The 23,724-nt window shown below is 48.6% G+C and overlaps 1 protein-coding gene across 1 annotated transcript in view; it reads left to right on the forward strand.

Annotated features, from left to right (window-relative positions):
* NUDCD1 (NudC domain containing 1) overlaps positions 1–22,289 on the forward strand; it is a 154,906-nt gene extending 132,617 nt beyond the window's left edge. Inside the window, exons 9-10 of the mRNA XM_045005329.1 lie at positions 13,229–13,388; positions 20,486–22,289. Coding sequence (XP_044861264.1) covers positions 13,229–13,388; positions 20,486–20,778 — 453 coding nt within the window. The 3' untranslated portion in view covers positions 20,779–22,289. The remainder of the gene's footprint in view (positions 1–13,228; positions 13,389–20,485) is intronic.
* Positions 22,290–23,724: the final 1,435 nt, after the last annotated feature.

A 23,724-nucleotide genomic window follows, 5' to 3' on the forward strand; every position in this document is an offset into this window, starting at 1 on the left:
GGGCGGCCCCTGGAGTGGCGCCGGTATGGCGCTGGATATATACCCCAGCCGGCCCGTCCGCTCCTCAGTTCCTTCTTCCCGCCCGTGACGGCCAGTAGGAACAGTGGAGTGCTCCTTACCTCCACAGCCCTAGCGTTCTCCATAGTTATAGTGTACATAGTTGTTAGTAGTTAGTTAAGTTAATTGTTCTAGTTGTGTATATATAGTGTATAGTATAGTTTCGTAGGGAATTAGAGGGGTTAGCCCTCTTCTTCCGCTCCCGGTGCGGGCTTATGCCCGGGGCACCAGGATTCAAGCCCTGCGCGGCTTGCCAGCGGCCCATGCCAGTGAGTGACCCGCACGACTCCTGCCTCCGCTGCCTCGGGGAGTCGCACAGGACTGACAAGTGCCCGATCTGCGTGGCCTTCAAACCCCGAACGAGGAAGGAGCGGGACTCTCGCCTGAAGCAGCTGCTGATGGAGGCTTCGCTCCAGCCTCCGGCGCCAACTCCACCGGCGCCGAAGCCTTCCTCGGCGAGCAGCGCACCGGCAGCACCGAGCCGCTCCGGTGCCGCGGAGGGTCCTCGGCACCCAGCACCGAAGTCCCGGCACCGCTCCCTCTCCCCAGGAAGGAAGCATAAGGCGCCGAAGACGGCCTCTGCAAAGCAGTCACAGAAGCCGTTAGCCCAGCCGCCGACGACAAAAACGGTTCAGGCTGAGGCAGTGCACAGGCAGTGCACCGTGCCGTCGACTCCGGCGCCGCAAGGGCCGTCAAGTCCGGCACCCCCCAGCTCCCCGGTACCCACCGAGGAGGAGCTGCGGATCCTCTCCACGCCTGAGGCGTTTGCGACGGCGAGGGAGCTGATTGAGCTCACGGAAGCTCAGAGCCTCTGGCCCCCGGCACCGCCGGTGCAGGCGCCCAAGTCAATAGGCAAACCGCTGATGATGCGGCCTCCTTCCTCGGCTGAGCGAGACGGTCGGCGCTCCAGGCTTCGGTCTCGATCCCGGTCCCACTCTCGGAGGCGGTCGCCGCTGCACCGGTCCCGGTCCGGAAGGCGGTCTACATCGCGACGACGCTCCCCGTCTCGGCACCGGTCGCACTCCCGGCGACGGTCCCGGTCACCGAGTCACCGGCACCGCAGCAGGTCCGGTTCCAAGTATCGCTCTCGGCACCGAGACTCCCGGAGCCGCTCACGACGACGCCGCTCGCGCTCAAGATCAAGCTCCAGGCATCGCCGGTCGAGCTCCCGGTACCGCGCCTCGCGCAGGTCCCGCTCTCCGCTGACGTCTCACGACCGGCACCGACCTTCGGCACCGGCGAGACACGTGACGCCGGCGTCGGCCGTCCGCTCGGGGACCTCCACGGCTCCTCCCTGGCCTTCGCGGGAACCCTCCATTGCTTCCGCTGAGGGCAGTGTGGTGGACTTCAGGGCAGAGTCTCTTCCACGGGACCATGGACCCCAGCAGTGGGGATTTTGGGTACCCTGGGCCCAGCATGAGCAAGGGCCCCCCCTTCCACCGAGACAGGCGAGTGCGGCGCGTTCCGTGCCGGAGGCCACTATCAGCAGGCCCCCTCCGTCTCCAACGGGACAGACCACCTCCCCTCGAGGCCCGCCATTGGGGCAGGAGACACTGGCGGCTGATCGCCCGGGGGCAGAGCAAATGCCTGAGGAGGTGCTGCCAGGCCAATCCTCGTCCTCCTCCCCTGACGAGGCGGTGGCGGGGGCATCACCATCCGAACCCCCGCCTATTGACCTGAAAGCGCATCAGGACCTTCTCCGACGGGTAGCTAAGGCCATTAACCTGCCCATTGAGGAGGTCCAAGAGGTCGATGACCCAGTTACCGATGTCGTGGGAGCGGAGGCCCCCGTGAGAGTAGCACTGCCATTTATCCGCACAATCCAGCGGAATAATGCTACCATCTGGCAGTCGCCTTCCTCCGTTCCCCCCACGGCGCGAGGGGTGGAGAGAAAATATTCCATTCCGCCCAAGGGGTACGAATACTTGTATGTGCACCCAGCCCCGGACTCTCTGGTTGTCCAGTCCGTGAACGACTGGGAAAGGCACGGGCAGCCGGCCGCTGCGCCAAAGTCCAAGGAGTCGCGGCGCATGGACCTCTTGGGGCGAAAAATCTATTCAGCGGGAGGCCTTCAGCTCCACATTGCGAACCAAATGGCCCTCCTTTCCCGGTACACTTTCAACATCTTGGGGTGCCTGGGTAAATTTGCAGAGCTGACCCCGCAGGACTCTCGCCGGGAATTCTCGGCGCTCCTGGACGAGGGCAAGACAGCCTCCCGGACCTTGATTCGAGCGGCCGTGGACTCTGCGGACTCGGGAGCCAGAACCATGGCTTCCGGGATAACAATGCGGTGTATTGCGTGGCTGCAATCCTCCACCTTGCCGCCGGAGGTACAATACACCCTCCAGGACCTCCCCTTTGAGACTCAGGGTCTCTTCTCTGAAAAGATGGACACGAGAATCCAGACCCTGAAGGATGGGAGGGTTGCTATTCGGACTTTGGGAATGCACACCCCGGCTACCCAAAGACGATCGTTCCGGCAACAGCCCTACCGGCCCTTCACCCAGGCCAGGTCCCGGCCATTTAATAATCGCCGAGCGGCCCCTTTCCGCCGCATACCATCGGGGGGTCGGCGTAACCAGGCCCAGAGCTCCTCCAAGGCTCCTCAAGGCCCAAAACCGGCCTTTTGATGGGACACCCGAGGACGGCCCACCACTCTCCCCCCCCCCGGATCCATCCCTATTGTTTTCAAGTTGCCTTTCCCGATTCCTCCAGGCGTGGCGTTCCATAACGTCGGACAGCTGGGTCCTCAACACCGTCCAGCACGGCTACCGCCTGCAGTTTATTTCGCCCCCTCCCTCCCACCCACCTTCCCCGTCCCTCTTCAGGGACCCCTCTTACGAGCAAGTCCTCTTACAGGAGGTCGAGACTCTGTTGAGCGTGGGTGCTATCGAGGAGGTGCCTCGCAGCAGGCGGGGCAGGGGATTCTACTCCAGGTACTTTCTAATCTCCAAGGCGAAAGGAGGCCTTCGTCCCATCTTAGACCTCCGAGAGCTCAACAGACACTTGTGCAAGCTCAAGTTTCGTATGGTGACCTTGGGGACCATTATTCCTTCCTTGGATCCGGGAGACTGGTTTGCCGCCCTCGACATGAAGGATGCATACTTTCATGTGGCAATTTACCCCCCCCCCACAGACGCTACCTGCGCTTCGTGGTCAACGAAGCCCACTACCAGTTTGCGGTACTACCCTTTGGCCTCTCCACCGCACCGAGAGTGTTCACCAAGTGTATGGCGGTCGTGGCCGCAGCCCTCCGCCGTCGTCGAATTCACGTGTACCCGTATCTCGACGACTGGCTGATTCGCGGTCCCTCCCAACAGCTGGTAGCGGCTCAGGTGACCGAGATACTGCACCTGTTCCGGTCTCTAGGCCTGCTTATCAACGCGGAAAAGTCCAGCTTAGTTCCAACACAAAGGGTGGAGTTCATAGGAGCGGTCCTCGACTCCAATTTGGCCAGAGCCTGCCTACCCCGTCCTCGGCACGAGACGATGGTCTCGCTCATACGGACACTGCAGGCTTTCCCTACAACAACGGTGCGATCCTGCCTGCGCCTGCTGGGTCACATGGCAGCGTGCACATTTGTGACCGCACACGCAAGGCTGCAACTTCGCCCGTTCCAAATGTGGCTGTCATCGGTGTACCGCCCCCATCGCGACCCCATAGATATGGTGGTGACGGTGGCACAGCCCACTCTCCAGACGCTCGCTTGGTGGCTGGATCCGGAGGTTGTCTGCGCGGGGGTCCCATTCCGCCCTCCTCGCCCGTCGGTCACCCTGACCACAGACGCCTCGGCGCTTGGATGGGGGGCTCACATAGGAGACCTGCACACCCAGGGTCGCTGGTCAGCCCAGGAGCTCTCCCTCCACATCAACGTCCGGGAGCTGAGAGCGATCCGTTTGGCGTGTCTCGCCTTTCGGACCCACCTCCAGGACCGCTGTGTAGCGGTGTACACGGACAACACCACATGTTCTATGTCAACAAGCAGGGCGGAGCCCGATCCTCCCCGCTTTGCAAAGAGGCGATGCTCCTCTGGGATCTTTGCGTGACCCACTCGATTCGCCTCGAAGCGTTTTTTCTGCCAGGGGTGCAGAACACGTTGGCCGACCATCTGAGCAGGTCCTTCGCCTCCCACGAGTGGTCCCTTCGCCCAGATGTGGCTTACACAATCTTCCAGAGGTGGGGGTTTCCCCAGATAGACCTGTTTGCCTCCCGGGCCAACAGGAAATGCCACAGGTTCTGCTCCTACCAGGGTCAAGCTCCGGGCTCCCTCTCGGATGCGTTCCTCCTGCCATGGACAGATCCCCTCCTCTACGCTTTCCCCCCGTTTCCGCTCGTCCACCGAGTGTTGCTCAAGCTTCGGAGGGACAGGGCCCGCGTAATACTCGTCGCTCCGGCCTGGCCGAGACAGCACTGGTACACCCTGCTGCTCGAGCTGTCAGTTTGGGATCCCATTCCCCTCCCGTTATGGCCGGACCTCATCACTCAGGACCTCGGCAGGCTTTGTCACCCGAACCTGCAGTCGCTGCATCTTACAGCTTGGTTCCTGAGTGGTTGACCGACGCAGAGAGAGGTTGTTCGCTGCCGGTACAACAAGTGCTGCTCGAAAGCAGGAAGCCTTCGACGCGCTCTACCTACCTCGCGAAGTGGAAACGCTTCGCACTCTGGTGCGACCATCGACGTCTTAACCCATTCATGGCCCCCATCCAGACCATCCTCGACTACCTCTGGTACCTGAAAGGTCAAGGTCTCACGATCTCTTCCCTAAAAGTGCACCTGGCGGCTCTGTCAGCCTTCCGGCCCGCCATAGCAGGTCGGTCTGTCTTCTCTAACCCAATGGTTGCCCGCTTCCTTAAAGGGCTAGACCGTCTATACCCGCCGGTACGTCCTCCTGCCCCGACCTGGGACCTGAACCTGGTTCTCGCTCAGCTGATGAGACCACCCTTCGAGCCCCTGGCCACGTGCTCTCTGCTTCATCTCACCTGGAAGACGGCCTTCCTCGTGGCCATTACATCCGCCAGACGAGTCTCGGAACTCCGCGCCCTGACGGCAGGTCCCCCGTATACTGTCTTCCATGGGGACAAGGTGCAACTTCGACCGCACCCGGCCTTTCTCCCCAAGGTGGTGTCGGCCTTCCATCTCAACCAAGAGATCTTCCTCCCGGTCTTCTTTCCGAAGCCGCACGCCTCACCTCGTGAGCAGCAGCTCCACACCCTGGACGTCCGCAGAGCCCTCGCCTTTTACATCGACCGGACGATCGTCCCAGCTCTTTGTGGCGATCGCCGACCACATGAAAGGCGAGCCGGTCTCCTCGCAGCGGATTTCATCCTGGGTGACGTCATGCATACGAACATGCTACGAGCTTGCTCGCGTCCCCCCGTGCCGACTCACCGCACACTCGACGAGGGCGCACGCCTCGTCGGCCGCCTTCCTGGCCCATGTCCCCATCCAGGACATCTGTAGAGCGGCCACCTGGTCTTCGGTACACACCTTCGCTTCCCACTACGCGTTGGTGCAGCAGTCTCGAGACGATGCAGCCTTCGGCTCAGCAGTCCTACACTCGGCCACGTCTCACTCCGACCCCACCGCCTAGGTAAGGCTTGGGAATCACCTACATGGAATGCATAGGAGCAATCACTCGAAGAAGAAAAGACTGTTACTCACCGTAGTAACTGTTGTTCTTCGAGATGTGTTGCTCCTATCCATTCCAGACCCGCCCTCCTTCCCCACTGTCGGAGTAGCCGGCAAGAAGGAACTGAGGAGCGGACGGGCCGGCTGGGGTATATATCCAGCGCCATACCGGCGCCACTCCAGGGGGCGCCCAGCCGGCCCGCCGGAGTTGCTAGGTTAAAAAATGTTCCGGAGAAGCCGTGCACGCGCGGCGCTCACACCTACATGGAATGGATAGGAGCAACACATCTCGAAGAACAACAGTTACTACGGTGAGTAACCATCTTTTATTGGGACCCAGCCCTCACAGCAAACACAATTATTGGTCCTGAATCAATCTAAAGAGCTATTTTTAACCTTTTCCCCTTTGCTGTCTGGCTCAGCTTTCAGAAGGTAATTAAGGTATGACGGTAGGTTTCCCACAATGAAAATTTGCCATACCCCCTCCGAAGAGCTACTGAGCATGTCTGGTAAACTACTGTTGACTTCCTGTATTTGCAATTTCTGGTCTTTCTGAGTTGCCCTACCTTGCTCTTCATACGTGTGCAAAGACACAATGTCCAACTAAGATTAATGTTTCTTCCCCCATTGCTTCACTTCCCCTCCCCTGGAGAAACAAAGTCAAATGTTGCAAGATAACGCATCTGTGTTACCCAATTAATTTGTATCTAACCATATACTTCAGCTTACGGTCAACACATCCTGCCCCAAGCAGTGGTGGGAATAGGACATAGAGCTGCAGAAAACTTGGCAGGTGAATAGATGGTGAAGCATGTCTGGGACATAGATGGGTACTGGATAGGGGCTCTCTGGAGTGGGAAAGCCAGGGCAGCTGGGTTTCTGGTAGTGTGGAAGTGGAAATTTGGAATGACTAGGATTGTCCACTGGGAAAGATGAGAACAGGCTCAGCAATTGGGAGAGCAGGTTGGGCAGAGGTCTGGGGATAAGGAAAGTGAAAGTTTGAGACAGCTGGGTTTGTGGGGCTGTTCACAGGGGAGCTGGGCAGTGATGAGCGTGGTTGGAGGTAGAGTTCATGGAGCTGGAAGGTAGCTGGGTATAGTGGCTGAGGGCTGGGTGGAAGCTGGGGATTGTGTTGGGGGGTGCTGGCTGATTTGCAGAATGGGTAAACGGTGGCAGCACTCAACCCTACCTCTCGACTTTCTGTCCCTGCTCCCACTTGGTGGCTCCTCCCAACCTTCCCCCCCCCCCACACACACACACTCATATCCAGCAGGATACCATATGGCCTCTGATGTCCATGAGCCACACATGCAGGCCACTTGTTCCTAACTGAACACACAATATTCAATCTGGACTACAAAGTGTGGCCTGCATGATTGAATGTCATGTGAGATGTCTTGCATAGATTTTTGAGAGGAAAGCCAGTTGAACAGGGTTGTGTGAGGGAAGAGGCAGAGGGCTCTGTCCTAGATTCATCTGATTCCTGCTGCTGCAAACCCATGATGGCTTCAAACTTGCATAGTTCTTCACTCTGTTTGGTTGTTTCTGCTTCTTTTGGATAATAGTGTAAGATAATCCTTTTGCAAAGTAGCTGGTTGCAGTATACACCGTGAATCCAAATGATCTGTTCATAGAAATGTCAATTCCATGCAAAATATATGCTTGTTATATCTTGCCATTTGCAATGCTGAAATACAATAATATGTCTAACCATCTTAAACATCACTGATCACGTCTTTCAAAATACTACAGTTACTTCTGGAAAAAAGACAGGGCCAATTCAATCAGGGTGGATGTAGTCCACTCCCAATAATTGATGAGGAGGTGTCAATGCCGGGAGAGCGAAAGTTGCTTTTGTAGTGAGCCAGCCAGAGTTGTCATAGAAAGCCAGGTAGGTGTGGAGTGCATCTGTATTATTACAGAAATCTTCTGATTTTAGGGCTGTGGAGACTAACTGTATTTGTACTAAAAAGCAGTGGTTAAAAAACAGAGCCCCATAATGGATTCTGAAACCCTTTCAGTGTGGGCCACTTCCTGAGAGAGCATTTCATGGATCTTGATCCCATTTGTGATCCCACAATATCTCTGGTGATTGTAGCTCTAAGATACCATGGGGATAGGGATCCTAGAAATTGCAAAGATACAGTTAAAGTGCTAGGTTAATCTGTACATGTATAGGTAAAGTTAAAATCAAACCATATCTCTGATTACGTGAAATGAAGTTTACAGTTAGTAAAACCTGAAAAATCTAATTTATTTTCCCCAAAACCCCTCACTCCCATTTTCTTCCCTTCATTTCAGTCCCCACTTCCTACACACATCTCTCTGTGACACTCTGCTGTGCTCCTCGATGTCCACTCCGGCTGGTCTGCTTGTTTCTGCTTTACTACTTGGAACCCTTCCGTCTGATAGATTGTAAACTTTTTTGGCGCATAGACTATTTGGACTTTCCATCTTGCCCAGTGTTGAGCATATTTTCAGCCTTTAGTAAAAATATAATTTCTTACATCTCACTGCCCACTCTCCATAAAGTACCTGATTGATGCTCTTGACTCCAGCCATACTGGCAGCTCTTTGCCTGCTGATGGCTAGGAAATCTGTCCTTGCTGTTCTCCTTGTTCCAGTAAGCCCCTATTGACTGCTGGAGTTACTTCACATCTTTTACAACTGCTATTACATCTGAAGAACCTGGATGCTTGTGGAAGCTGCTGTAGAGGAGGAGGAGCTGCTGTCCAAAGAATCATAGACTTCAAGGTCAGAAGGGACCATTATGATCATCTAGTCTGACCTGCATAATGCAGGCAACAGAATCTCACCCACCCACTCCTGAATCAAACCTATGTCTGAGCCATTGAAGTCCTCAAATCATGGTTTAAAGATTTCAAGGTGCAGAGAATCTTCCAGCAAGTGACCAGTGCCGCACACTGCAGAGGAATGCGAAAAACCACCAGGGCCTCTGCCAATCTGCCCTGGAGGAAAATTCCTTCCCAACCTCAAATATGGCGATCCGCTAAACCCTGAGCATGTGGGCAAGACTCACCAGCCAGACACCCAGGAAAGAATTCTCTGTAGTAACTCAGATCTCACCCCATCTAACATCCCATCACAGACCACTGGGCATATTTACCGCTAATAGTCAAAGACCAATTAATTGCCGAAATTAGGCTATCCCATCGTGCCATCCCCTCCATAAACTTATCAAGCTTAGTCTTGAAGCCAGAAATGTCTTTTGCCCCCACTGCTCCCCTTGGAAGGCTGTTCCAGAACTTCACTCCTCTGGTGGTTAGAAACCTTCGTCTGATTTCAAGTCTAAACTTCCTGATGGCCAGTTAATATACATTTGTTCTTGTGTACACATTGGTACTGAATTTAAATAATTCCTCTCCCTCCCTGGTATTTATCCCTCTGATATATTAATAGAGAGCAATCCTATCTCCCCTCAGCCTTCTTTTGGTTCGGCTAAACAAGCTAAGCTCTTTGAGTCTCCTTTCATAAGACAGGTTTTCCATTCCTCGGATCATCCTAGTAGCCCTTCTCTGTACCTGTTCCAGTTTGAATTCATTCTTAAACATGGGAGACCAGAACTGCACACAATATTCCAGATGAGGTCTCACCAGTGCCTTGTATAACGGTACTAACACCTCCTTATCTCTACTGGAAATACCTCACCTGATGCATCCCAAGACCGCATTAGCTTTTTTCACGGCCATATCACATTGGCGGCTCATGGTCAACCAATACTCCAAAGTCCTTCTCCTCCTCTGTTACTTTCAACTAATGCGTCCCCAGCTTATAACAATAATTCTTGTTGTTAATCCCTAAATGCATAACCTTTCACTTTTCACTATTAAATTTCATCCTATTACTATTACTCCAGTTTACAAGGTCATCCAGATCTTCTTATATGATATCCCGGTCCTTCTCTGCAGGGCCAAAGTGGGGGCCTGGGGTCTTCGGCGGCGGGAGGCCCCCGCTTTGGCAGTAATTCGGCTGCAGGGGGTTCTTCCGCCCTGGAGTGGAAGGACCCCCCCCGCCACCGAAGACCCGGAGCGGAAGAAGCTCCGGGGGCCTAGGCCCCACGAGGGTTTTCCGGGGCCCCTGGAGCGACTGAAGGACCCCGCTCCAGGGGCCCCGAAAAACTCTCGTGGGGGCCCCTGCGGGGCCTGGGGCAAATTACCCCACTCCCCTGGGCGGCCCTGCTTCTCTGTATTGGCAATACCTCCTAGCTTTGTGTCATCCACAAACTTTATTAGCGCATTCCCACTTTTTGTGCCAAGGTCAGTAATAAAAAGATTAAATAAGATTGGTTCCAAAACCGATCCCTGAGGAACTCCACTAGTAACCTCCTTCCAGCCTGACAGTTCACTTTTCAGTATGACCCATTGTAGTCTCCCCTTTAACCAGTTCCTTATCCACCTTTCAATTTTCATACTGATCCCAATCTTTTCCAATTTAAGTAATAATTCCTTATGTGGAACCGTATCAAGTGCCTTACTGAAATCGAGGTAAATTAGATCCACTGTGTTTCCTTTGTCTAAAAAAATCTGTTACCTTCTCAAAGAAGGAGATCAGATTGGTTTGGCATGATCTACCTTTTGTAAAACCATGTTGTATTTTGTCCCAATTACCATTAACCTCAATGTTCTTAACTACTTTCTCCTTCAAATTTTTTTCCAAGACCTTGCATACTACAGATGTCAAATTTATAGGCCTGTAGTTGCCCGGATCACTTTTTTTCCCTTTCTTAAAGATAGAAGCTATGTTAGCAATTCTCCAGTACAACCCCTGAGTTTACAGATTAATTAAAAAATCTTGCTAATGGGATTGCAATTTCATGTGCCAGTTCCTTTAATATTCTTGGATGAAGATTATCTGGGCCCCCTGATCTAGTCTCATTAAGCTTGTCAAGTTTGGCTTCTACCTCAGATGTAGTAATATCTTCCTCCATATCCTCATTCCCATTGTCATCCTACCATTATCCCTCAGCTCCTCATTAAAGACTGAGGCAAAGTATTTGTTTAGATATAGGGCCATGCCTAGATTATCCAACCTGCACTCCATCCTCAATGTTTAGCGGTCCCACTTCTTTCTTTGTTTTCTTGTTCTTTATATGGCTATAGACTCTTTTACTATTGGTTTTAATTCCCTTTGCAAGGTCCAACTCTACATGGCTTTTGGCCTTTCTCACTTTATCCCTACATGTTTTGATCTCAATAAGGTAGCCTTCCTTGCTGATCCATACCCATCTTCCACTCCTTGTAGGCTTTCTGCTTTTTCTTAATCACCTCTCTGAGATGCTTGCTCATCCAGCTTGGTCTACAATTCCTGCCTTTGGATTTTTTCCCCTTTCTTGGGATGCAGGCTTCTGATAGTTTCTGCAACTTTGACTTGAAGTAATTCCAGGCCTCCTCCGCCTTTAGATCCACAAGTTCTTCAGTCTAATCCTCTTCCCTAACTAATGTACTTAATTTTTTAAAGTTAGCCCTTATGAAATCAAAAACCCTAATCCCAGATCTATTTTTGTTTATCCTTCCATTTAGTTTGAACTGAATTAGCTCATGGATCACTCGAACCAAAGTTGTCCCCTACAACCATTTCTTCTATGATGTCCTCATACTCACCAAAACTAAATCTAAAATGGCATCCCCTCTTGTTGGTTCAGCAACTACTTGGTGAACATGCATCTGACGAAGTGGGTATTCACCCACGAAAGCTTATGCTCCAATACTTCTGTTAGTCTATAAGGTGCCACAGGACTCTTTGTCGCTTTCTACAGATCCAGACTAACACGGCTACCCCTCTGATACTTAGCTGATGGATTCCTTCACCATCGCATCTAGGAAAATCTGAGCCCTGTGATTATTACTAGCACTTGTCCTCCAGTCTATATCTGCGAAGTTAGTGTCCCATGATCACACAATTCCCATTAGTATTTACTTCATTAAAATCATTAAAAAGGTCTCTATCCATATCAAAATCAGATCCCTGTGGTCTATAGCACACCCCAAGCACTATCTCAGGGGAGGCTGTAGTGGCTTTCTTCCCCAATGGGATTTTTGCCCAGACAGACTGTCTTATCCATTCCATCCCTTCTTATTTCTTTACAGTCTACCTCATGATTGATATACAATGCTACTCCACCACCTTTGCCTTTATTTCTGTCTTTCCTAAACAGCACATACCCTTCAATACCTGTACTCTAGATGCTTTGTAGCTGAGGCTTGACTTTGCAAAAGGATTATCTCACACTATTATAGCTGAGGCTAGATTTACAAGATTTGGGTTCAGTTCCAAGCTCTACTGCAGACTCCCTGCATAACTTTGGGCAAATAATTTAATCTCTGTGTCTGTTCTCCATCTGCTGTATCTACGTGCTGTCTTTCATATTATCCTTAGAATGTAAGGTTTTTTGGGGGGAATGGACCATCTCTATTATATTTTTGTACAGTGCCCAGCATAATGGGGCTGTGGCCTCTAGGTACTACACAATACAAATAATTAACAATCAATATAAAAATCCAAGTACTGGGGGGACTACCCTTACCAAAGTACTGATCTACAAGATTCAATATCCTACAGAACCTACTTAGAGGAGTAATAATACTAATAAACTTGTAGCATGATCTGAAACCAGGTGTAGCAATCTCACATCTCCATCACCTGCTTCAAATTACAATAATTCAGAGTATCTTAATTTAGCAACAACTGCTATACTCTTGGCATGTGAGAACATTTTCAGGTGTAAAGGAGATCTCAGGTACATTTATTCCTCTAGAAAATATAGTTGTGATCTGAGCATCAAACTGGGAACTAGGAACTCCTGACTGCTAATCCTTCAGTGGCCTTGGCCACGCCACTTAATTACTTTCCCGTTTTCATATAATACTAACCACCTTCTTGAGCATTTGGTAGCTACAGTGCTACATAAACGTATTGTTGTTAATTATCCAAGAAGACTGTTTCATAGTAAATTAAAGTGATATGTGACATTTAATTGTGTGTTGTGTTTAGATAGGATACTGGGGTGAATCCTTCTAGCTTTTCCCATATAAGATGTCTTACAGCAGTCAGTGGGAATCACTCAATGTGGAAAGTGAATAGAATTTGTCCTGATAGTTAGGGCTGTGGTCTGAAACCCAATCATTATGATCAAACGGAGTCAATAAAATTAAATGGCTAGAAACCTTTTTGTGACCCCATCCTGGGTGCCTCAACACCCAGCTGGAGAACCCATATCCTAGAGACCATCAAGCTGTAGAGCTCTGCAAAGCTTGTAAGCTTCTCTTCCACCAACAGAAGTTGGTCTATTAAATTATATTACTTCACCCACCTTGTCTCTCTCATATTCTGGGCCCAACATGGCTACAACAACATTGCAAACAAATGTTTCAGTAATACAATATTGCAAAAAAACATTCCCAGGTCCTAAAATTATACCAAGTCTCTTAACTGTATATATGACAGAAAATCTGCTGCTATTTATATTGTGAGTACTTTGCAATTTTTGAATTCATCTTCAAGATTTATTTAATTTCTTTTTTAGGTAAATCTTGGAAGCAACCAGTATCTCTTCTCAGCAGTGATGGATCCCAAAGAAATGCCTTGCTTCTGTTTGCGGCATGATATTGATGCTCTTCTCTGGCAGCCACGATCTGACCAACCAGACAGTATGTGGGAGCACATTGCAACTTTCAATGCTTTAGGTATGGAATGAACTGTTCAGTGGCCTGTCTCTTTCTAACAAATGTTACTCAAGGTTTTGGCATCTTATTTCCATTAGATCTATGTTTTGTTCATGAGTTACTCTAATTAAATTTTGATTGATTAGTACATTAATTCTATTGATGAGAGAATGTTGGATTAATTTTAGAAATACTAGAACAGAAGGTATAGGTAATGTTTGTGCCTTGACAGAAGATCAGCTTAGAAGTTAGAAAGGTTATCTAATCACAAGAACGTTGAGGTCAGTGCATCATTCTTCATAACTAAATGTTTATAAATATGTGAACAAGAGGTTTAAGAATACTTGACATAATATCAGGGAGAAGAGATGTACCTTAAATGTCAACAGACTTGGGCTATTTCAGATCATGGAGGGGAGCTCAACGGTCAGAGAAAGCTCCCTTTTATAATGAGGGGTTTCAGCTTGAGTACCACTGCTGGCCTCAGCTGTGGCCATATGACCCAGGAAAAGAGAGTGTCTCTTGGGTAAGTAGGCCCCAGGCAATTTCAAGCTTTTTAGCTCACAGCAAGCATCTTAAAGTCTACCAGAAACCAGCAGGCATTTAGTGCAGGGCATAGAGTACAGGTGTAGTGTGTTCATGGCAAGGTACATTTTTAATAAGTGGTCTTCAGAGTCTGGTGACTCTTTAAGTTCCAGGTGACAGGCCAAGTAGCCCCACATTCACATTTTGTATTTTTCAGCTTTTCACATTTAAAATGAAGGCTCATCTTAGTAACTATCATGTAATTTTCTTTTAAATAATTAACCTTGGCAGCAAGGAGACTGATATTGTTCATCTTTTACACCTTGGCTATTTTTATCTAGCTGCTGGTCTGTAGACATCATGGTCATAGAGTTCAAAGCCAAAAGGTACCACCAGGTCATCTAGCCTGACCTGTGATTCATGGGCCATCAACACCACCCAGCAGCTGAAATTAGACCAAAGTATTACAGCCCACAGGAGACTAGACATATTATGTGCCACAGGCAGAAATAGGAAGGAACAAGGTGCACAAGTGCACAAGACCCCACATGGCAGGAAACTGATTAAGTGAGATATACTCCGATCATCCTGGCAAGTGACCTGCGCTCCAGGCTCCAGAGGAAGGCAAAACCCCTCCCTAAGGTGACTGCCAATCTGACCTGGGGCAGAATTGCTTCCCGAACCCACATATGGCGATCATTTAGGCCTTGATCATGTGAGCAAGAATCCCAGCGAACCAGGCACCTGCTTGGTGCCACCTTAGAGCTTTGGCCCTCCCCATCCTACGTCCCATCTCCATCCTTAGCCAATCCTGATGCATCACAGAGAGAGATTTAAAAAAAAAATCTCAGAATACACTGCGGGAGAGAAACATCCCTTCTTTACTCCTGCAGATGGCCAGCTGAAACGTGCACTTTTAGGAACATAAGACATAAACCAGAAGTGATCCCCAGGGCTGCTGAACGCTACCCCTGTACCATCAAAAACAATCAAATCACACAGTTGCACTAATAAATTTGTCTAGTTCTCTTTCTTAAAACTAATTACATTGTTTGCCCCCACAACTCCTATTAGAAGACTATTCTAGAACCTCACTCCTCTGATGGTTAGCAGCTTTCTTCTGTTTCCAGCTTGAATGTGTTCATGACCAGTTTATATCCATTTGCTCTTATGCCAGTATTGTCCTTTAGTTTATTAACCAGTTATTAATAAAATATCTCTTCTTTTATTTCAGCCTTTTGAATCTGGTTTCTATTTCTGAATCTAAGGTTGTAGCTCTGAGATCTGTATCTTATTTCCATCAAAATCAGTCAAGCACAAGATTTCACATACACTGTGATAACTATAAGGTCCCTCCCCGTGGTCTCTAGAACTTATTTTCTGCCTCAGTGAGTGTGCTGGAGCCACAGTAAAAACGCCTAACTGTCATCCCAGCGCCTCCAGTTAGAGGCAGACATAACTGTTGTTGCATGCTTGCAAGTTTATGAATCCCATAGATTTCCAGGACTTGCAGCTCAGAAACAATGAACTGCCTGACTAGGATATTGATAAGCTAGTAGAATGCAACAGACCACAGAACACTGCTCTCGTGGTGGCCCCTTGTCTTCACCTTGTTTGTCCTAGTCATCATGACTCATGAATGACTTCCAACAGATGAAATAGGAGGGCAGAAAAGACTAGATCTCAGTCCAGTAAACACTGGTCATTGGTACAAGCCCACATTAAATCAATGAGAGAAGCTAAGAAATCCTTCACTTCTATTATAACTTCAGCAAAGTCTGAGAACACACTTGTTCTGGATAGTGGCCTGCCTAATCAAACCAGACTGTTTGCCGTCTGCTTTGGGATTTGAACTCTCATACCTGATTTTCTTTTCCTTTTGTATTTGTTGTTTTATTTTGTACTTGAACTATCTTATTATCAGCTTCTTACCTTGATCTAATGTCACCTTAGGCTTCAAGTACCTTTAAAATCTGCTATCATTTCTCAGTCTTTGTATATTTGTCATTATTTTTGTATGCAAACTGGTTTTATAATGCTTTAAAAAAAGACAAGGCAAATCTTTTTCTAAACTAGTAGTAATTAATTTTAAGCATCTTACAATTAATCATTAATACTCGTTTAAGACTTTAGGTGCACCAATATTTCTATAATTTTGGAAATCAATGGAAGAAAATTAAAATTCCTCTTCAAGCTTTCTGTGCTTGTGGGGGTAAAAACATCATTGTTCCTCCATGTTTTCCTCCTTACTGTACTATCATTTACAGTACCGTGTTGAAGTTTACACTTCTGTGCTAATCTAGTTACCTTTTATTTGCCAGAAAAGACATACGTCACCACCTTGTTTATCTACAACCAAACATTAGAAATATCATGCTAGAGCCAGTCAGTGGTAGTAAGTGAGCATCTTGTGGGGTAAAGAAGGTAGTTTTACAGAATCCACAGTGCTCATTTTATTCACTAACACAATGCCTCTAGTCCTGTTCTCTTCTTTTCCCTATTTTCATTGCTGGTCTGAAATCAGTCCCACAGTACATAGAGAGTGATTGGAGAATTGTGATCATTTGGGACCAAATCCTCCTCTTTGTGTGAAGTAGAGCCAAAAGAACAGTGCCTTCGCTCCCTTTCCTGGCAGTAGTCACCATTGTATGTGTGAGAGAGATGAGGTAAAGATTTTCCATGTTGCATCCCTAATAAAGCACACATTTTTCAGTGAGGGTGATTAACCATTGGAGCAAACTACCAAGGGAAGCGGTGGATTCTCCATCTCTGGATGCCTTTCTGAAAGTTATGTTTTAACCAAACACAAGTTATTGGTCTGGACACAGGGGTAATTGGGTGAAATGTAATGGTTTGTGAGATGCAGGAGGTCAAACTAGATGATCTAATGGTCCCTTCTGGCTTTGAGCTCCATGAATCTGTAAAGGAAAAGTTGGTTTTTGAGGGTCCCCCACTTACGCCTGGGCTACACTAGCGGGGGGTTTCGAACTAAGATACGCAACTTCAGTTACGCTATTCGCGTAGCTGAAGTCAAAGTATCTTAGTTCGACTTACCTGGCCATCTTCACGGCAGCAAGTTGACTGCCGCGGCACCCCCGTCAGCTGAGCTTACTCCTCCTGCCGAGGTGGAGTATAGGCATCGATTAACAGATCGATTTATCACTTCCAGACGAGACGTGATAAATGGATCCCCGATGCATCGAACACTACCCGACGATCCGGCGGGTAGTATAGACGTACCTTTCCAAATAACTTTACAGGGGTTTTATTCCCCTCTCATTACTGCAGCTGGTTGGAAGGATGGGAGTGTTGGTCTTTCCCCTTCTAAGTCCCTGACTGACTTGAAATCTTCCTTGTCTTCCGGCTGCTCAGCAGTCTGTATTCTGCTACCAACCCAATGTTGCTGCCATGGCTATGTCTAGACTAAGAAAATAAGACATTTAAAAATTAATTAAAACACGTTCATTTACTTTTAAGCCGCAATGTAAACAGGTCAAGACGTATTTCAACATATCATATGGTAGCGATTGGCTCTAGACTCCCTTACCCCCAGGATTGTTTTTAAACCCGACGTACCTTGTCTACACTAGGATTTAAAAATATGTGAATTAAATGTATTAGCTAGCACTCTTTATAAAAACTTTTCCTGGGCTGGGCTAGATTACCTCTTAGAGCAACCTTCAGTCCTTATCTGTGCCATTGGCTGTCTAGCTTAGTAGTAACAAGTTATTTCCAGATAAAACTGTGTTAAACTGGAGTTAAGGTTGAGCAAATATCAGTAACTTAAGAATACAGACATTGCAGGAATGTTGTATTTATTCCAAAAACAAGCATTTACAAACTTAGGAAGTTTAGAGTTAGGTTTAAACATAAAATAAATCTCAACATGTTAAGGTATGGACAGCTAAGGTACCCAAAAAACCTAAGTTCAGCCCTGTAATGACACCCTAGGGCAGGCCTGCACAACTCGTAAAGCGGCGAGGGCCACATTCCTCCAAAGAAAACAGCTGAGGGCCGAAACCTCCCGGCCCGGCAGAAACACCCCGCCCCAGAGCCGCCCAGCCCTGCGGAAACAAACCCTCCTTCCTCAGCACCGCCCCACCAAAACAGCTGTGGGCCAAAAAGGAAGGTTGGGGGTGGGGAGGTGATACTTGATTTTAAATCAACCAGGGGCTCCCAGCTAGAGAGGTGGCTGGGAGCCCTCAGGGTCAAATTAAAGGGCCTGGGGCTCCGGCAGCTGGGGGAACCCGGCAGGGCTGGCTCTAGGTTTTTTGCTGCCCCAAGCAAAAAAAAATTTGGCTGTCCCCCTTCCCAGCCCTGGGCTCCCCCCTGTACCCTCCTGCTGCCCCAGTCCTGGGCTCTCCTCCCACCCACACACACACCCTGCCGCCCCAGCGCTGGGCTTCCCCCTTTCCTCCCCACCAGTGCTCTCCCTCCAACCTGCTGCTGCCCCAGCCCTGGGCTCCCCCCTCCTTCCCTCACCTCCTGCCGCCCCAGCCCTGGATCACTGGTAACTCGCTCCCAGGGCGGGTCATTCATCAGGAATTTTGGATGTGCACAAAACACAGACAGGATTGGTTCCCGTATGGTTACAGAGCTGCAGTAAAGTGGAACAATTTTCAGCTTGTGTGATTGGAGGATATCTGGATGCATATTATAAGACTGTCCTCCATAAATGAGGAAACGTTGAGGTGCCTTTATTATTCTTTTGTTCCACTCTTTCTTTCTATGGGGAATTTGCCAATGCAATATCACTGTCTTCCGTTCAAACAAACAAAAAGGCAATGGCTGTTGAAAATAGCAATTCCAGTCCTAATAAGCATTTCTTGCTCAATTTTATCCTACTTTTTCTACAGCAAGTTACAGTGGATCAGTATATTTGATTTGGGAGAAATGAAGTAAAAGCTGCCCAAACTGAGCTTGAGCACTCCTGAATTTTGAGGTGTTCAAATCTGGAAGGCAGGTGCTGGGGGGGGAGGGGGCTGTGGGCTCCGTGGGGGAGCATGGCAGCAACTGTCTGGAGCTGCACGGAGCCGGACACGCTGGTCTGAGTGGCACGGTAAGGGGGCTGGGGGTTGGAGAAGGGGTATGGGGTTCTGGGGGGCAGTCAAGGGACAGGGAGCAGGGGGGTTGGATGGGGCAGAGGTTCAGAGGGGCAGTCAGGGGACAGGCAGCAATTGGATAGGCATGGGAGTCCCAGAGGTTTATCAGGGGACAGGTAGGGGGTGGGGTCCTGGGGGGAAGTTAGGGGCAGGAGTCCCGGGAGAGGGGTATCAGGGGACAAGGACCAGCGGTGCTTAGATAGGGGGTAGGAGTCCTGGGGGGGCAGTTGGGGCAGGGGTCCGGGGAGGGGGCAATCAGCGGCCGTGGGCTGGGATTCAAAGGTCTCTGGGCTGCCAGCAGCCGCGGGTAGCCCTGAGCCCTTTAAATCCCAGCCACGGCTGGGAATCTCTCCGGGCAGCCCAGAGCCCTCTGATTCCCAGCCGCGGCTGGGATTTAAAGGGCTGTGGGCTCCCCGCGGCTGCTAGCAGCCCAGAGCCCTCTGATTCCCGGCTAGCTAGCCCAGAGCTCTCTGATTCCCGGCCGTGGCTGGGATTTAAAGGGCTCTGGGCTCCCTGCCCCTGCGGGCAGCCCAGAGCCCTTTGATTCCCTGCTGCGGCCGGGATTCAAAGGGCTCTGGGCTGCCTGCAGAGCGCCATGTGTGGGGGATTTAGAATCCCCCCGCGGGCCGCATGTTGTGCAGGCCTGCCCTAGGGGAACAGGAAGAAATAGAATGTCTCTGCTACTAACAGAGATGTCTTTTTCAAAATGGCCACATAGTTTTCAATGAGAGTGAAGCCAAACTACCCTTGGAAGATGGTAGCCCATTTTACTAATATCGGCCCTATAGCCTCACTCCCATTTGACACAATATTGGATGGCAATCAGTTTGAAAGAGGACAGTTGTCTAATGTTATTCAGTGATGGAAAATATTTATTCTTCAGCCCCTGATGTTGCCTATGCATAATAATTCAGTGAGTTATAACTCTATGAGGAATTTGATGGATCTGTGTTTTACTGTTAGGATGTGTTGGGACAAAAACGATGTGTACAGGGTGCTACGTTTCTTAAAGAACGGACTTAATTTAACTTCTGGTTTTGAAGAATAAAAATTCTTCAAATGTAGCCTATAGACATTTCAGTGAGTATTCAGAGAGTAAGTGCTGTATGTTTTTTGAAGAATACGGTGTGTGGTGTTTAGAGTTTTGCTAATAGCTGTTTTGTTCTCGCTTCTTTGGGAATTGGTACCAGGCCTCATAGTTCTCACTGAAGAAATATGTTCTGAGGAAGAGAGAGTGGAAGAATGTCTCTGTCAAGAAGGGGTCTTCAGGCATAGAGAGGGGCATGCATAGAGGTGTCAGAGATAAGTGTTAAGAGGACAAAGGGAGCCATTGGTACTAAATTGTCCTTTATGTGTATTTTTATCTTTTTGTGATCTTTTTGTGTATTAATTTTAAAATATAAGCACAGGATTCTGAAATGGCAATATAAAGCACAGTTGAAATATATATTGACTTTCTTTCTTGCCTCTGTATATCTGTATGCTTTGCAGGTTATGTCCAAGCATCAAAGCAAGACAAGAAATTCACCGCTTGTCCTCCAAATTATTCCTATGCTGCTATTTGTGAGTGCCTGCGTCGAGTGTTCATCTATCGACAGCCCACTCCTCTATCCACTGTTCTCTACAACAGGAAGGAGGGAAGACAAGTAGGGCAGGTTGCTAAGCAGCTGGTAGCAACCCTGGAAGCCAGTGATCCTATCTTGGGCTTTCAAGCTACAAATGAGAGATTATTTGTTCTCACAACAAAATCCTTGTTTTTAATAAAGGTAAACACTGAAAATTAATTATCCAATATGTCATGTTGACTTGGATGTATTCACAATTGGTCTGAGAAATGATGAGATATTAGCTAAAGTTCATTCACATACTACTGAAGTTGAAGTGAAATATCATATGTAGTCTGTTTAATTTTTGAAAGGACAACCAAAATATGTTCACTGGACCTTGTCTCTGTGCCCAGTTGGATAAAGCTTTTCAACTCCATTGTCACTGAAGTTTGTGGGAACTTCCAATTCTATGGAAAAATGCAAGAAAAGTGTCCGTGCTAGCAGCATTTTAATCAGTTACCAGAGTCATGTGTGAAATGATCCATCCATGCATTGCTTTTTTCATATAGTTTTTCCACCACACTTCTGCCATTCAAGAAGATCTTGAGTATTCACTTATTTCTATTTTGTATAATTGCCACAGTTTCTCTCTCTGGGTATTATTCAGATAAATAAAACAAAGCCTTGTTTTATTACAAGCTTATATAAACACAAGGCAAAGATCACACTTTACCCAAATAATAGATATTTTACAGAGCCATTTAAATTATTTTTGAAAATTTTAGTCTCAATTTATGTTAAATGTCTTTGCTTAGTATTAGCAAATCATGGCTCATTTGCTAAATGATGGTGTGTTGGGGCATCTGCTTTTCTCAGGCATATTTTTTATTCAGGTTGAATAACCCCATTATATACCAGTACATGCAATTGTAGTAATCTGAGACACATTTGTGCTTCCCATTAAATCTTCAAACATTTTAAAAACTTAAAAACTAAAATGGTTTTGGTAGTTTTCTCTTGGGGGCAGAGGAAGAGAGAAGAAAACATTTGTCTGATGAAATTTAAAATGGTACAGGTTGAAGTACAGTTGTGAGGTTCTAAGTTAGTATATCAGTTACTTCCACATGAAATCTGATCCTTTACCACTAAATCATGGGCATATTACCTGGCAGTCAAACTTAACCTGAGATACGAAACTCAAGCTGTGCTGCTTCTGCCTTATACTTCATCACCATGAATATAGATTCTGCAATTAGGGTTTAATTAACCATTATCTCATATTCCTATAACTGTGCTGTATATGCTCAGCTTATAGGAGTAAGGCTTAAGAAAGAGGTGCTGCTTTTACATAGTGGCCTTGCTGACCATAACAATGTAAGGTTCTGTTTAACAAATATATATATTTGTCAGAAGTTCGATCTACAGAATTTTTTAACATCTTTAAAGAGACATTGCCAACATGGTTAAGATGAAAAACTGGCTGCTCTCGAACTCCTCCTGATTTAGATTTTTGCTTAAGATTCCTAAGTAAAGTATCTCTTTCAGCTGATACTTTTAAACTTCATGAAAGATAAAGTAAAAACATGACTTCTATAAACTGAACAGTGAATTTGTGTTATGTCGTCCTCCATGTTGTTGCATATCTTTTTCTACATTATTTCAGATTATAGCAAATATTAGAAGGAAATGTCTCAGCTTGGTAGGTAACAGACACTTCTAGGCATCAACAAAGAGTCCTGTAGCACCTTATAGACCAGGGGTCTCAAACATGCGGCCCGCGGGCCGCATGCGGCCCGCGGAGCTCTTCCCTGCGGCCCGCGGAGCTCCCCAGGGGAGCTCCGCAGGGGCCCCCAAGAGAAAAGCGGAGGCTCCCGCCTCCGCCCCTCTCCTGGAGCCTCGGCGCATAGAGCGCCGAGTCTCCGTCCGAGCGCCTGAGCCCAGGCTTCCCTTACCCTGAGCCTCTCCAAACCGCACCCTAATCCTCTTCCCCAGCCCTGAGCGCCCGCATCATGAACCCCTCATCCCCCCGCACCCTAATCCTCTGCCCCAGCCCTGAGCGCCCCCACATCATGAACCCCTCATCCACAGCCCTCACCCCACACTCCAAACCTCTTCCCTAGCCCTGAGCCCCCTCGCATCATGAACCCCTCATCCACAGCCCTCACCCCACAGCCCAACCCTCTTCCCTAGCCCTGAGCCCCCTCGCATCATGAACCCCTCATCCACAGCCCTCACCCCACAGCCCAACCCTCTTCCCTAGCCCTGAGCCCCCTCGCATCATGAACCCCTCATCCACAGCCCTCACCCCACAGCCCAACCCTCTTCCCTAGCCCTGAGCCCCCTCCTGCATCATGTACCCCTCATCCTCAGCCCCACAGCCCTCACCCCTGCACTCCCTCCTATCCCCAAACTCCGTCCCAAAGCCTGCACCCCCACCCCCTGCCGCAGCCTGGAGCCTGCATCGAGCACAGAGCCTGCATCCAGACCCCCTCCCCCACCCAAACTCCCTCCCAGAGCCTTAGGCAGTAAATCTAAGTGCGTGTTTTGTCCTTTGAGTGAGGTGCATTACTGAGTGTATATATTTATTAAACGCGCTTAGGGGAGGAGGTGGAGAAGAGACAGGGCAGCCTCATGGAAGGGATTGGGGGTGGGGCCAGGGGCAGCAAGGGGGCGTGTCAGTGATGCGGCCCTCGGGCCAATGCACTAGTCCTCATGCGGCCCTCGGGGTCATTTGAGTTTGAGACCCCTGTTATAGACTAACAGATGTATTGGAGCATAAGCTTTTGTGGGTGAATATCCACTTCGTCAGATGCATGTAATGGAAATTTCCAGAGGCAGGTATAAATATGCAGGCAAGAATCAGTCTAGAGATAATGAGGTTAGTTCAATCAGGGAGGATGAGGCCCTCTTCTAGCAATTGAGGTGTGAACACCAAGGGAGGAGAAACTGGTTCTGTAGTTGGCAAGCCATTCAGTCTTTGTTTAATCCTGAGCTGATGGTGTCAAATTTGCAAAAAAAACTGAAGCTGAGCAGTTTCTCTTTGAAGTCTGGTCCTATGCCACTGACACCATCACAGGACCTAACCAGATCAACTACATCATCACCGATTCATTCACCTGCACATCCACCAATGTTATATACGCCATCATGTGCCAGCAATGCCCCTCTACTATGTACATCGGC

The sequence above is a fragment of the Mauremys mutica genome, chromosome 2 (assembly GCF_020497125.1).
Source record: "Mauremys mutica isolate MM-2020 ecotype Southern chromosome 2, ASM2049712v1, whole genome shotgun sequence".
Classification (NCBI taxonomy): domain Eukaryota; kingdom Metazoa; phylum Chordata; order Testudines; family Geoemydidae; genus Mauremys; species Mauremys mutica.